Source organism: Diaporthe batatas, assembly GCF_019321695.1.
Source record: "Diaporthe batatas strain CRI 302-4 chromosome Unknown Contig00017, whole genome shotgun sequence".
In the NCBI taxonomy this organism is placed as follows: Eukaryota; Fungi; Ascomycota; class Sordariomycetes; order Diaporthales; family Diaporthaceae; genus Diaporthe; species Diaporthe batatas.
The window spans coordinates 411,912-424,866 of NW_025408564.1; the positions used below are offsets into that span (position 1 = coordinate 411,912).

At 53.3% G+C, this 12,955-nt stretch overlaps 6 protein-coding genes across 6 annotated transcripts; 2 read left to right on the forward strand and 4 right to left on the reverse strand.

Annotated features, from left to right (window-relative positions):
• Nucleotides 1-121: 121 nt before the first annotated feature.
• KVR01_012072 (uncharacterized protein) lies at nucleotides 122-2,411 on the reverse strand (the record flags this gene model as incomplete). Its single annotated transcript, XM_044794013.1, has 5 exons — nucleotides 122-267; nucleotides 333-735; nucleotides 798-1,237; nucleotides 1,308-2,245; nucleotides 2,311-2,411. 5 exons carry the CDS (start codon nucleotides 2,409-2,411, stop codon nucleotides 122-124), a joined length of 2,028 nt encoding a protein of 675 aa, XP_044639153.1.
• Nucleotides 2,412-4,988: 2,577 nt separating this feature from the next.
• Nucleotides 4,989-5,843, reverse strand: KVR01_011857 (uncharacterized protein; the record flags this gene model as incomplete). The annotated part of the gene is made up of 1 exon (XM_044790052.1): nucleotides 4,989-5,843. Exon 1 carries the CDS (start codon nucleotides 5,784-5,786, stop codon nucleotides 4,989-4,991), a length of 798 nt encoding a protein of 265 aa, XP_044638938.1. The 5' UTR covers nucleotides 5,787-5,843.
• A 434-nt stretch (nucleotides 5,844-6,277) lies between these two features.
• On the reverse strand, nucleotides 6,278-7,550 carry KVR01_011882 (uncharacterized protein; the record flags this gene model as incomplete). The annotated part of the gene is made up of 5 exons (XM_044785856.1): nucleotides 6,278-6,327; nucleotides 6,392-6,835; nucleotides 6,907-7,024; nucleotides 7,093-7,344; nucleotides 7,398-7,550. The coding sequence occupies 5 exons, from the start codon at nucleotides 7,548-7,550 to the stop codon at nucleotides 6,278-6,280; spliced, it is 1,017 nt and encodes a 338-aa protein (XP_044638963.1).
• A 1,150-nt stretch (nucleotides 7,551-8,700) lies between these two features.
• Nucleotides 8,701-8,925, forward strand: KVR01_011902 (uncharacterized protein; the record flags this gene model as incomplete). Its single annotated transcript, XM_044783961.1, has 1 exon — nucleotides 8,701-8,925. One exon carries the CDS (start codon nucleotides 8,701-8,703, stop codon nucleotides 8,923-8,925), a length of 225 nt encoding a protein of 74 aa, XP_044638983.1.
• Nucleotides 8,926-9,113: 188 nt separating this feature from the next.
• KVR01_011876 (uncharacterized protein) lies at nucleotides 9,114-11,987 on the reverse strand. The gene is made up of 2 exons (XM_044790301.1): nucleotides 10,888-11,987; nucleotides 9,114-10,810 (listed from the first exon to the last, which is right to left on the reverse strand). Exons 1-2 carry the CDS (start codon nucleotides 11,606-11,608, stop codon nucleotides 9,360-9,362), a joined length of 2,172 nt encoding a protein of 723 aa, XP_044638957.1. The 5' UTR covers nucleotides 11,609-11,987; the 3' UTR covers nucleotides 9,114-9,359.
• A 495-nt stretch (nucleotides 11,988-12,482) lies between these two features.
• KVR01_011950 (uncharacterized protein) lies at nucleotides 12,483-12,756 on the forward strand (the record flags this gene model as incomplete). Its single annotated transcript, XM_044793914.1, has 2 exons — nucleotides 12,483-12,520; nucleotides 12,585-12,756. The coding sequence occupies 2 exons, from the start codon at nucleotides 12,483-12,485 to the stop codon at nucleotides 12,754-12,756; spliced, it is 210 nt and encodes a 69-aa protein (XP_044639031.1).
• Between the last annotated feature and the right edge of the window lie 199 nt (nucleotides 12,757-12,955).

A 12,955-nucleotide genomic window follows, 5' to 3' on the forward strand; every position in this document is an offset into this window, starting at 1 on the left:
TCAATCTGATCCTCTGGCTGATACCATTATTTCATATATCAAGGAGAGAAAATCGACTATTCATCAAGGGGGCAAGTCTCCTTCGAGGGAGTCCCGTTTCAAAAATCCAATTTAAATACTTTTACAGGCGAAGCGGGTGCTTCAGCTCACCGGGCACATTGTACTCGGGAACCTTCATGTCAAGAGCGGAGCCGGAGTAGCCCAGGTCCTCACCGGTGAGGACAGCACACTTCTCACCAATGAGAAGGGCCGTTGAGTACGTGTTGCCTGTGTATCTTTGATCAGCATGGGTTCTGTGGTCAGATCATCCGACGGTTTGGGTTGCGACTTACAGCCAACGTTGTCAGGGCAGATAGACAGATCGGCGACCTTGAGGCCCTTGACGCCGTGCACGTTGAGGCGCTCGTCGAGCACACCGTGCTTGACGATGCTGTTACCCTCCCTGGGGGCCATGGAGCAGGTGCCCAAGCTGTGCCAGGTGGACTCGACGTGGCGCTTGACCCACTCCTCGATGGCCTGGATGTCCTTGCTGCTGTACTGCAGCTCGTCGCGGACCTCCTTCTGGTTCGAGTTGAGGTACGTCGAGATGGGCTTCTTCTGAGCCTCGGTCAGCGGGCTCGACCAGCTGCCGTGGCCGAGACCAGCCGACAGGTTGCCGGGGAGGGCATAGGCCTTGGTGGTGAGGAGGTCCATGTCATGGGCGCGGGCGGGCGAGTCGTAGTCGTAGAATGGGTGCTGTTTTACTGTCAGATCGTTTCACAAGGTTATGAAAGGGGCCTTCGGTTCGGAACACATACCATGGCCTCAACCTCACCGGCGTACGCATCCATGCGGCGGGCGGTCTCACGCGACTTGATGTAACCCCAGACCATGGGCACCATGTCTCGCTCGTCGTTCATGAAACCCGTGTCGAAGTCGGGCGCCTCATACGGGTCGGGGCTCTTGATGTGGGTGGAGCCACGCGAGAACGGGTACTCCAGGAAGTGGAACATGGTGAAGAACTTGCCGGCGGGCATCAGCATGTGGTCACCGAACCAACCGCTGATGACCGAGTAGTGCATGACGGGCTTGTCGGGCTTCTTCTCAAAGTACGACTTCCAGCCGTCCTTGAAGTGCGGCGTCGGCCAGCTCTCGAACTCCTTGAGCTCCTGGGGCGTGGGCCGGATCTTGACACCAGCCTCGATACCGTTCGTGGCCAGGGGGCCGGTACCCCTGAGGTTCCATTCCTCGTATACCTCTGCGGAGAGAGTGGTCAGCGGTGTGTACTAGTTTATTGAATGATATGTGGGCATGGGTGGTTTGCTTACTCCTCTGGGTCTCCGGGTCACCCCTGATGAAGTCATCGAAACTTTCCACGTCAGGCTTCGCACGGTAGGTAGAGAACGTGAGGTAGTGGTCTTGGAAGTTGAGACCAACACCGGGAAGGTCGACAATAGGCTCGACGCCAACAGCGCGCAGCTTCTTGGGGTCGCCGATACCAGATCGCTGGAGGATGAGCGGTGATGACAGCGTGCCACCGGACACAATGATCTGCTTCTTCGCCTTGAACGTCTTGCCCTCGCGCATACCGCCGCATGGCTTCGTCGGGACGGTCTTCACACCAACTGCGCGGCCGTTCTCGATGATAACCTTCTCCACCTTGGTGTTGGTGGCGAGGTATAGGTTCGAGTGGACGGCACGTGTGGAGTGGATGTAGGCATGGGCGCTGTCGCTCCTGCGGCCTGTATCGCGGTTGATCCACTTCAGCCAGTGTTCGGCACCGTGGGCTGTGACAAGATCCTGCAGATCATCGACGACTGGAATACCCTGGGTCTCGACGGCGCGGAGGAAGTCGTCCTTGATGGGGTATGTGTAGTTGCCGAAGGAGACTTTAATCGGACCCTCGTAGCCGTGCAAGTTCCGGTTGTGGGACGCGCGCTGGTACGTCTCGTGCTTCTTCATGAGAGGCAGGAGCTCCTTGGTTGTCCAGCCTTTGGCCTGGAAGTCATCGTAGTCGGAGGCTGAGGCACGGGTGTACATCATGAAGTTGATGGATGAGCCACCACCTAGAATGTGGGCGCATGGCACGACTGCCTTTCGGCCGGCGAGCCATTTGGACGGACGGGATTCGTAGAATGTGGCCGTCTTTGAGTCCAACTTCATGTTCCGGGGGTAGATACCGGGTCGGTATACCCATGGGTTGTTGAGATTACTCTCGCCAGCCTCGATGAGGAGGACTTTCAGGTTGTGATCCAGGTTGGCCAGCCTATAGAAATGTCAGTTCCGTGCCATTGTACACGTCTTCATCGTCTAGATGTCGAAAAGTCTTACCGGCCGGCCACCACACAACCACAACTTCCACCACCACATACGATGATATCAAACTCCTCCGGGAGAGTGCTCAACGACGGGTTTGGGATGTACTCTCCCATGATTGCTGACTTAAGTATACTAGACTTTTACATATATGAGGAAGATAGTAGCTCCTGGAGAGGGGAGACAAGTAGAAAAGAATTATCAGGGTCCCAAGAAGGGTTTATGTAGGGACACGCTTGGTGTGTTGTCAACGGCAGATCGATGGGACCCTCCTCAAGCTCGAGTGCTTCCCTACCGACGCAGGAGTTCATCCCTGGTGGTGGCATCGATCATGTTGGTCCAAAGTAACCTCCCCATCGACAGCTATCCCAGCTTGGGATCCCGAGAAACGCCCGTTGCAGCTCTTTGCAGCTCGTTGCAGCTCCAATTCCAAGAAGTGACGACGCAAGTCAGCCATTGATAATGCGCTCCTTCGTTGCAGGTCCCCTCCTTGGGCCCTCTGCGGGCACCAATGATGGCAATTATCGTCGAGGTCATATGCAACCTCAAGCTCCGGGACTGGGGGATAAGCTCCTTGTGCTTTCTGTTGTGTTGACTCGGCTGAGACAGCTAGTCCCGGACTCCTGGGGAGCCTGTTGCAATGGTCCAAACTTTCTTTCTCGAGGAGCCTAGAACCAGCAACGGAAGGGCGGCAAGTGGAGGAGAATGAGCTGCGGAGAACGTGTCGAGTGACGAGATTTCTCAGGCGACGCATGTACTGCCAAGTGCCGTCACACGTACACGAGTATGAGCGTGGCGGGGAAAGTGACACCGGATGGTTAGAAAGGCAGGTCTCATGCACAACACTTGCTGTGCTTCCACCAATGCTCTGAGTGAAACGGTGACATGTGCTCGGTGCGAGGCAGCCAGGCATTCCGGACCAAACAGTAACCCACTGCCCCAATGGCAACCGATGTCGATGAGAGCCAGATCGGCGAATCAGATTATGCACTGCCGGAAATACCCAGCTTACAACTATGCGGGGGATTGCTGGGCGCGCCGCAACGGATCCGGGCTCCATGGCGTCTGGAGTAGCATCACCATTGAGCCGGCTCTGCGGGGTTAGGCTTCAGCTCGATCATTGGCTGTTTTGAAGCTCGATTGGGAGAGATGGACATTAGAAATATTGTCCGGATAAGCGCGGGCTGGTGGCAATTGTGCAACGCTGTGCAACGCTGTGCAGTGGGGGGAATAACACTTGCATATCGAGACTCGGATACATGCTGACCTGCCACGGATTTCCGACACTTCGTCACTTGGCCGGTTTGAGTATCAAGCGAGCCTCACTTACGCGGACTCCAAGCCACCCCTTAGCCCCCGCGACCCACGAGAAAGCCCACAGATGCGGGGAATGCATGAGCGTGTCGTGTTGGCTACGTTAACATGCTTGGTCGTCCAGGGCTGCCGAGACTTGCGGGAGGGTTGGCATTCCAGCCACGGGCGGGCCACTGGCGGGAATAGCTGGATGGGGAGCCGGATGGAGAAATCCAATGGGGCTCCTCCCCATGACACTTCACACCCCCGGGTGATCCGCCTTATGCACCCCAGAATTACCCCGGACTGTCCTCCAATGAGAGCATGCGGGGGTTTCAGTCTAGGCTGGACGGCTCGCGGCAGCTTCCTTATACCCGGTCTTGCGAGGGAGGCGGCATGTTGTTTTGATACGATACGAAGGCATTGCCCGCCCTGCTGGCTGGCGAGTCCAACGAGTAATTCACGCAGTCGTTATCAATCTGTTGGTGGCTGTGATCAATATGTCTGTTTGCAGGTTGGGCCAGGCCCTGCACGAGGCGCTCGAGGGATTGGTAGCAAGCAAACATACCGAGCAACGTCCGACGTAGACGGGTCATCAGTCAGTTGCTTGTTGCCCTGCTGTGACATGTTCAGGGACAGGGACCACAAAAAGGGTGTCACACGATGATGCGGAGAAGCATGACGATGCGTTCGACTGCATTGCCTACGCAGGTTCTTCCCTGAGCACCGTAGCATTTCTCCTGTCCTGACCGTGCTCCTCGTGGTCATGGCACGGCGGGCGGTGGCAGTGCATAGTCCCGAGTTTCTGGGTGTCTTCAAGACTGGCCCAGATCGATGAGACAGAGGCATGCTGCAGTGAAACTGACTGACTCTATCTTGCCCTGACATCCGGTGGTATCCTTGGCGTGTCTTTCGGAAGCCGTGAGCGAGTCGAGCACCCTCTTTGACTCTATGCAAGTTTGATGAGAGAGCCCTATGTTCCCTCAAGGTGGAGCTTCAAGCGAGCTAGCCGAGCTGTCAAAATACATGGCTCGGGGTGGCTTATAGTCCGATCCAGCCACTGACATAGGTTTCACACTCACGTTCTATGCTGCTTCCCACGGGGCCTACCTAGGTAACCAACCACAAAATTGGGCGTGAGCCAACATAGATGCCATATTAAGGCATTCTCAGACTAAACTTTGCTAAGGTTTAGTTCCGAAAAGAACATGCCATTGACCGTGGTCGACACGCGGGCCTCAGATATTTGGCCTCATGCCAGTGGTAGTCTACCAAATTCTGTGAAGCGATTAGCGCCCAGGATGTAACGATCTCCGCCTGATATACCCAGAGCTCCAGCATTATGAATGGCAATTGAGTTTTGCGCCGCCGAATTCATTTCAAATGAGTTTCAATACACCTTAAATCCAACTCTGCCCTCGCTTCTCCCTCCCAGTAGCTGAGCTGCGATACAAACCGCCCTTGGCGGTGCCCAATCCTTCACTCACTAGTCCAGCCAGGAAGTGCACTCCAACAGCCACGCCGTCGACAACCATGACCTCCCTGTCCGCCATGCCCACGGCCTTTTGGCACACATCTCTCATCTCCGTCATCCCTGCACAACCCAGACAAATACAGTCCGCCCCCCTCTCCACCAGCCTCCTTGCCGCGTTGGCCAGGCCCTCGTAGACCTCCTCTCTGGGCCGGGAGTCTAGCTCCAGCACCGCAACGTCCGCCGCCGCACACCCTGCTGAGAAATTGCCGAGCCCGTAGGTCGTATTAATAGAGTCCTCGTGCAGGATCTTCGATCTCTGCCCTGTGGTGATCACGCTAAGCCTCTCCCCGCACATCCTGCTCGCGTACAGCGACGCCTCCATGATCCCGATGCAGGGCTGCGTGAACTCCTCCCGGAGCATTGGGATCAGTGGATGTGCGGAGAAGCACGCGACCAGGAAGGCGTCAAAGTCTGGCTGGGACTGATCTGTGACTATGGGGTGCAGGGCCCGGAAGCAGTCTGCTGCGGAGAGGACGGCATCTGCGCGGCCTTCTATGGCGGTTGGTGCTGTCGACGGTGCTGTAAAGCCATGGACTGTGACATGGGGCGGGAGCGTGCTTGCTATACTCCGGAGGCAGGCTTCTGTCATGGAAGGAGTTGAGTTTGGGTTGATGAGGAGGATGGAGATGGGCCGGGTCGACGACCCTGTCACTGATGGCAACATCCTCGAACGTCCAGGTTTTCTTTTGAATGTCAAGACGCGTTGGTGGCCTGCTTTCGCCTACTATTCTGTCATTTGACGAACGTTGAGGTTGCAGATTGACGTCGGCGAGATGCCGGCCCACTTGTGCCGCTTATCAGACTAGGAGGGTGGTTGGCTTCCCCTTTGCCCGCCGGCAACGACTCTGCCTAGGTGTTGGCACCTCACATTTCATACTTGCACTAAGAGTGTTGCGTAGCGGAGGTCGTTCAGCCTCCTCAACATCAGCTCCGATGCATGCAAGCGTGCGAAAATCACGTATAAATATGGGAGTGAGGCGGAAGACTAGTAACTATTTAAGATATGAGCGGTAAAGAATGTTATCTGCGCCCAGTATATTACTTTGGCATGGTCTTGCTCCCCGACCACTGGAGCATTTTGATCTCAAACTTTCCCACACAGAGAACAAACAAATCCGCTGAACTTGAAAAGAGGGTATAGTTGTAGTCTCACCGCTACTGTGGTCCGTATTGAACTTGGTGGCCACCGGGGAGCTCGGTGAGCCCTAGATGGAGCACAGTGAGTCAGCAGTTGTGAATTTATCACAGACAATGCATTACGCCACTTACATCCGTCAATGTTTTCGTTCACTACGGCCGCCTGCTTGCATTGATTCATAGCAGAGGTGGACTGGCTTTTCGCCCCAGCACAGTTCACCACGCAGGGTGTATCCAGGATCTTTTGCAGGGCGTCGCCTTTCCAGCCAAAGACGTAATCGGCATGATTTCCATACCCTGTGGCATCTCCAAACGACCACACGAAAGGCTGGCTGCCGTCTGCCGGCCAGTCGGCCTTGTTGTTGAACTGGCGGGTATCCCAGACGACCTCGAAGAGAACCTGCGCCATGCGCACGGGGTGGCTGGCTGGACACGGCCCGTTGCTCTCAAAGGTGCCGCTCTCGGGATACGCCATGTGAGCCATGTGGTCCGGAGAGTCGAGGTTCTTTCCGTCCCAGCATGTGGGGAACCGTGCGTTTACCATGATACCGGCGGGACAGGGCTTGGTCGGCATGTCTAGGTGGTTGTGTCAGTCAGTATGTATGTCGAGCCCAGTCTCAGGGCGGAAGGGGGCCAGCGGGACATACTAAGTGTCTCAGGTTCTCGTGTTCCTGAGTTCTCCATGCAAGTGTAGGTCAGCTGTCGGAATTTGAGAACTTGCTCCCTGGTGCGTGCGTTGACATCACCGATAAACATGCGGAAGCCCTGTGGGTTTCGTCAGACTACATAATGTCACAGCTCAAAGCTAGCAGGGTCCTGTTATTTTCACTTACTGGCTTGAACGACGTGACCTTCGACTTCTGGGCCGTGTCGTAGAGTGCATCCTGCATATAGTAGACGGTGATGCCGGCCTGAGCACCACTGATCTGTGATGTCTGCGGGACGCGTTTGAACGTCCCGTTACGTGCGCGGAAGTACAACACCGCCGTCCAGTAGTTAGAAAAGTCCTCACTGAAGGAACAAGTGGTACAAGTCGATTCGGTCGGCAGGTCTCTGGCGGGATCCATGGAGGCATTGAAAGCATTCTGTGGGTTCTCATCAGAGAGGCAGTATCATTAATATGGGATCATCAGCTTACACCTCCGACGATCTGGTGAACATGCGCTGACGGGACCTGCCCAGGGTTCACCAATGGGTCGAGTCTTTGGACTACCAGTTGCGAGCATTGGAAGCGGATTAGGGCGCTGCTCAGCGTGAACAGCGCCACGAAGAAGATTATTCGGCGATACATCGTGTCTCTGGCGTCTTGTGCTTTTCGTTCACTTTCACAGAGGAATATTATGACTGATGAGGCATGCGGTACCAGAGATTCACTCTGAATGGGGTCTTTAAATTCAAGGATATCCTCACGTAGCTCTGTTCTTTGAAGGGTGAATGATTCGCCGCGGGTGATGGGTTTAACATGGCTCCTGCCTCCCCAGCTACCTTCCCCTCTAGAGCAAGCTGGTGAAAGCTAGCGAAGGGTGGGACAGGTCATGCTCGGAATTACCCTATCAGTGACAGGTAGGGTGATCCGATGGACAGTGTCAACTTCTGTGACAATCATCATTGGTGAATCAGCTACTTTTGAGTGATGTGGTACATGAATCACTGGTGGTGAGTTGAGCCACGAGCTCTCATGGGGAATGATGGGTAATTCCACGTTTCCGTTTATGGACGCGTAGTACGAGATGTGTCATGTAAGTCATTTATCGAGCACTCTGCGGATCTTCACATGCCGGTCCGTAATGCTTATGAAATAATGCTTGTTCTCATGGTACTTGCGCGGAGCTAAGAATTCGTTTATCATTCAGATTATGGTCGTAGTTTGAGTTAACAGAAGTCAATAGAAGTATTTGATGAAGTAGGAGCGTTGATGCAAGTCGTTTAGATTATGCATTGCAGCAGTAAAATACTTAGCACAGAACTACTAGCACTGCTTACCCAGGTACTCGTCACTTTTGATATCCCTTTTTTCCACTCCTTTTTCGTTCTCCCTTTTGAGAAATTGAACCAAACGTTGAGACATGACACAACACAGATATCCAACGCTCCCCTTTACCGCTCGCCTGTCAGTTGAGCCAGCCGTTTCACAGGAGAAGCCAAGGCTACTAGTAGTATAAAAGCAATGTCCAGTAAAGTAACCCTCGGGGAAGATTCATCGGCAGTAGCTGTCAAGGTAACCCTACTCTGGATCATTAATTGCCCAACTGCCGAAAAGGGCTCAACACCTGCCGCACCGGGGCATTTAGCCATATTGCCAACGTCCTGATCTGATGGCGTGCATGTTTGTGTTACGATTAATGCCATTAGCGGTCTGGCATAAATCCTAGATATCAAGTCGCCGTGCTTCCACTTCCTTAGGACATCAGGTAATCCTGCTCGGAAATCAGCTCAACACGATGAGAATCCAAGCTAGTATCCTTCTTGTTTTCATCTCGTCCGCCCTGGCGGATGGGCCCTGCGACGTGAATAGCGACTCTTGCCGGTCTGTCATCAACGCGAGTGCCTGCTTCAACAAATTCCTTTCTTTTGGAAACAAGGACCAGGTGCTGAGTTGCCTTACTGGCACGGATGGGACAGCTACGAACCAGCAGAAGGTAAACTCATTAATCCAACGGCTGTGAATGCATTGGTTGAGTTCTCTTCGCAGATTTGCGCATGCACCGGCTGCGTCGGACCCGCCATGATTAGTTGGATACAGAAGAATCGGGTTTGCCCTTGAGGGAATCAAGCTACTCTGGAAAGGTCTCTAGGTAGCACGATGGCTACTTGCACTTGGTAGGATACAGGATCCCCGTGGCACAGACGCCCAGGACTGCGAATTGTGCGATGTTTCTATGTGAACCGGACATAACTTTTTCCATAAATCAAAACAGGATATTTATGTCGTAAAGATCATAAAGTAATGACAGTGCTAATACGAGAGACCACCCATATGATCATTCTTTACTTAGAGCCCAACAACCTTCCCAATACACTTTAAGACATCCCCGGAGACTATTTTCCGGTCTTGCCGTGAATTTTCGCGCATGCTGTCCTCCGTCTGGGAGCCTGATGTTCAGCCTAGTGCGGTGTGGAATGACGAGCCCTCTTGAACGTCCAGCATGAACCTCATTAGCTCGTCGTCCGGACCATCATAGGGTAACTCCTGATAATAACGAAGGCCACCGTTCCCAAAACTGAGTATGTTGTGTTGGCCTTCATTGGAAGTAATTTGGCCTTCTGAATCGGGTTGAAAGTTTTGGGAATCAGGAGGCCTACTGGTTGAGCCCTGCCGAGAAAGCGCGGATGTTATAGCTGGCGGTGGAACTCTAAAAGCCTGGATTGAGTTCGGGCCAGTTGCTTCACCTGAGTTGGATGACGACGGAGGCGTAAGCTCACCAGGGATCGCTGAGGCTGAAGAGATGTTCGTTTCATCCCTGTTGAGACTTCTATGCGCCACCCAATGATCGAAAACGGCACGCAGTCCATCCTCAAAGATCGTCTGTTGAAAGGCGGCGAGGTCCCGCTCCTCGTTCGGGAGGTTCCAAGTTATTGCCCCCCGCTGGGTAAGAACATCGGAAAGGATGCGCGGTCCATGACTGGTCAGATAGTCTTGATAGAGTGTGATATCTTGCAGCAGGTCCGTATCGACGTACGGGGACTGAGGGCGCGGGTCATGCCCTGGGAAGAGGATATCAAAGACAACAAACCACTGGGCCTCCACGGAGATGTTCGACGCCGACTTCTTTCGCAATTGTGCTTTTTGCGCTTCTGTGATTCCCCCAAGCATCATCGCTGGCCGCACTGAACAGGAGACCTCTCGAATATGTTCGTCACGTTCCTCTTCGGTCCGAAATGTATCCCTGCATCTGGGGCAGTATGGTGGATTCCTGTGACATCGATCGAGATGCTGCTTGACGTCACGGATTCTACTTAGTTTGTACCTGTAACAGTCTCTGTAAGACATGGGATCTTTCTTCGTGTATGGACAGGCAAACGTTAACTGCCTGTCAGAAGTTCGTCTGCGCTTGTTCGAGGTGACAGTGGTCTGAGATGACGAACGCTCGTTATCATCAGTTATCCCTTTGTTGTGCTCCGATAGGTCCGCCCATTTTCGTTTCCCTAATGCTGAATCATTCCCCTTGCCCTTTTCTTGAGTTAGAGCGCCGTTAACCTTGCTTGCCTCATTACATTCGGCGTGCTGTTCTAATGGACACCTTTTCCACCAAAGGAATCTTTCGAATACTCTCGCAAACGCCAATCCTCGGAATAGCATGAATGGGTGTGATCTTTCTAAGATCAAGTCCTCGTCTTCCGAATCTTCGGTCGGCCAGGAACAATCCGAGTCAGGGGTTGAGATCCCGGTTGGCTGCCTTGAAAGCTCGTCAATCGAAGCGTCCGAGCCGTTCGTCGGCGGAGCCGCCTGTCGCGAAGCAGAACTGGCCGTGTCTCTCTCACTGTTCCCAATTGCAACAACATCGCGACTTCCGGTTTCAGTAGATATCAGAGCTGCATCTATTTGGGCGTCTGGAGGGTACCCAATGGTCTGTTAATACAGCCCTTTCATTCCAAGGTTTCAACGCAACCGAATACGCCACGCTCACCTGTTTCAACCGAGCTCGTCCTCGATTGACGAGCCGCGTCCGCACCGACACTGAATCCACCAGCAATCCCGCAGAAGCTTTGGTTGTAATATCCAGACTGCCAAGGTGTTGAGTGGATGAGTCCCTGTATAGTCCGGGAGATGTTGCCTTGACCTCGCATGCTTGAGTAGCCGGAGTCGTTACTTCCTTGCGTATCAGTATGGGGTAATACCAAACGGATTTCAGAACTAGCTGGCGCTTTTTGGGAGGTTCCGACACCAAGTGGGTTCTTGGAGAAGCTCAGCCGGATGCCGCCCTTTATACTGTTGGTGAGCGGAACCCCGTCCAGTTCGTTAAGCGCCCTCGTCGCGGAGGAGATATCGTCGAACTCGACAAAGCACATTGGTCCATTGGCCTTTAAACGGAAACACAACCGCTTATAGCCGCGCTGCCTGGAAAAGATATTCTTGAGCTCGTCCTCGTTACTATCCATGGGCAGGTTGCCGACGTAGAGCGTGTTGCAGGGGGGATTCATGTCGGCAGGGTTTGCAGGAGGCGGCGCAGGCAGTTTCTCTATTTTTGACGGTGTCGCTCGTCGTGGGTCAGGGTTGTGCCTGGCATATGAGAGGGGTCGAAATGCCATGTTGTCCACGAGTTCTTGCATCGTGTCGCCAGAACTTGGCGTAGAGGTATACTCTGGGGGATAGGGATAACGTAGACTGGCCGCTCGTAGCATATGCATCAGTGGGAGTGACAAAATGTCACTACAGGCCAGGCTTTCTAGCAGGCACAGAAGTCTTCAGCTTTGCTATCTGTGTCTGGTCTGCCGGTTGCAATGATGGAAATAGACGATAGCGGAGGTTGGCTTATGGTGATCTAGAGAACAGCAGCGGTAATCCGTGGCGCCAAACCCCCAACAGACAGTGCTCGAAATACACCTGAGCACAGTGGACGTGGCGGCTCGGAGAGCGAAAAGATGGATCGTAAGACGGTAGATAGCTAAATACGGTAAGTGCCGAAAATGAAGCCTCAAGTCTGAATGCCATTAGGGTAGAATCCCGACACTGAGCAGATAGATCTCGTGTCGTATGTGCTCCTCAAGACACTCATCAGGCGTGCTGACGGGCTGTGCTCTAGTGCAGCCCAAAGCACAATTGTGCTCAGCAACGTTTCGAATCCCGAGCTGCAGCTGCAGCTAAATAGCCGAGCGAATGAGATGCTTCCAGGAACCGACATCGCTCAGCTGTTAAAGCACCATAGTGCTCTCCTTTATCGTTGTTCATGACTGTCCATCGATTCTGCGTCCCAGCATCTGGATATCAGATGGCTTTGGGTCAAGTTGTGCCCAGGACCAGAGCCTGAGGGCCGGATAGGGAATGTTGCAAGCGAAGCCACAAGCGATAATATATAATTAATCTCACCTGCGCAAAACTTTAGACATCAATATGAGTGTGACAGAATATAGAGAACACCAAAGAAATTCGATGATCAAGTACAACGCAGCCAACTTCCGGAACTTCCGAGAAATTAGTCGAACTTTGTTGTATGACTGCGCAGATAGAAGAAAGACGGGGTGCATTGCAAATTACTTTTTATTTTTCAGAATCACCGTCGCAATGTCAGAGGCTTCCGCTCGAGTCAGTGGAGACGAACCGTAAGTGTGGGAGGTCTCACAATTGAGACGCTTGAAACTCCCGGTTGACAATCCTTCTACTCAGTTATGGTGGATCGGGGCCATCTCATGCCCTGACATCGTATCTCTCGGCTTTGCCAACAATCACCGAGAAGATTTCGAACAGCATTCCAGAAAGGAATAGGGAGGAGAGATTAGAAGAAGATCTCGCGCGTCTAGATGTCAAGATTAATGGCAAGGGTTCTGGGAAGGGCTGAAACAATAAGATATTTGGAGCAGTGGTGGTCCCAATTCAAAACTGGATTGGCGCTACTTCACCTCAGGAGTCACCGAGATACTCTAGGGCTAGGCAGCATGACCCTCAATGATTCCAAGGCGTATTGCCGCAGTACTAAAAAAGATGATGGTTTACCTTAGGGCTTCGGCGAAAGGGAAGTGCGAGCCTCGGGTCATGCA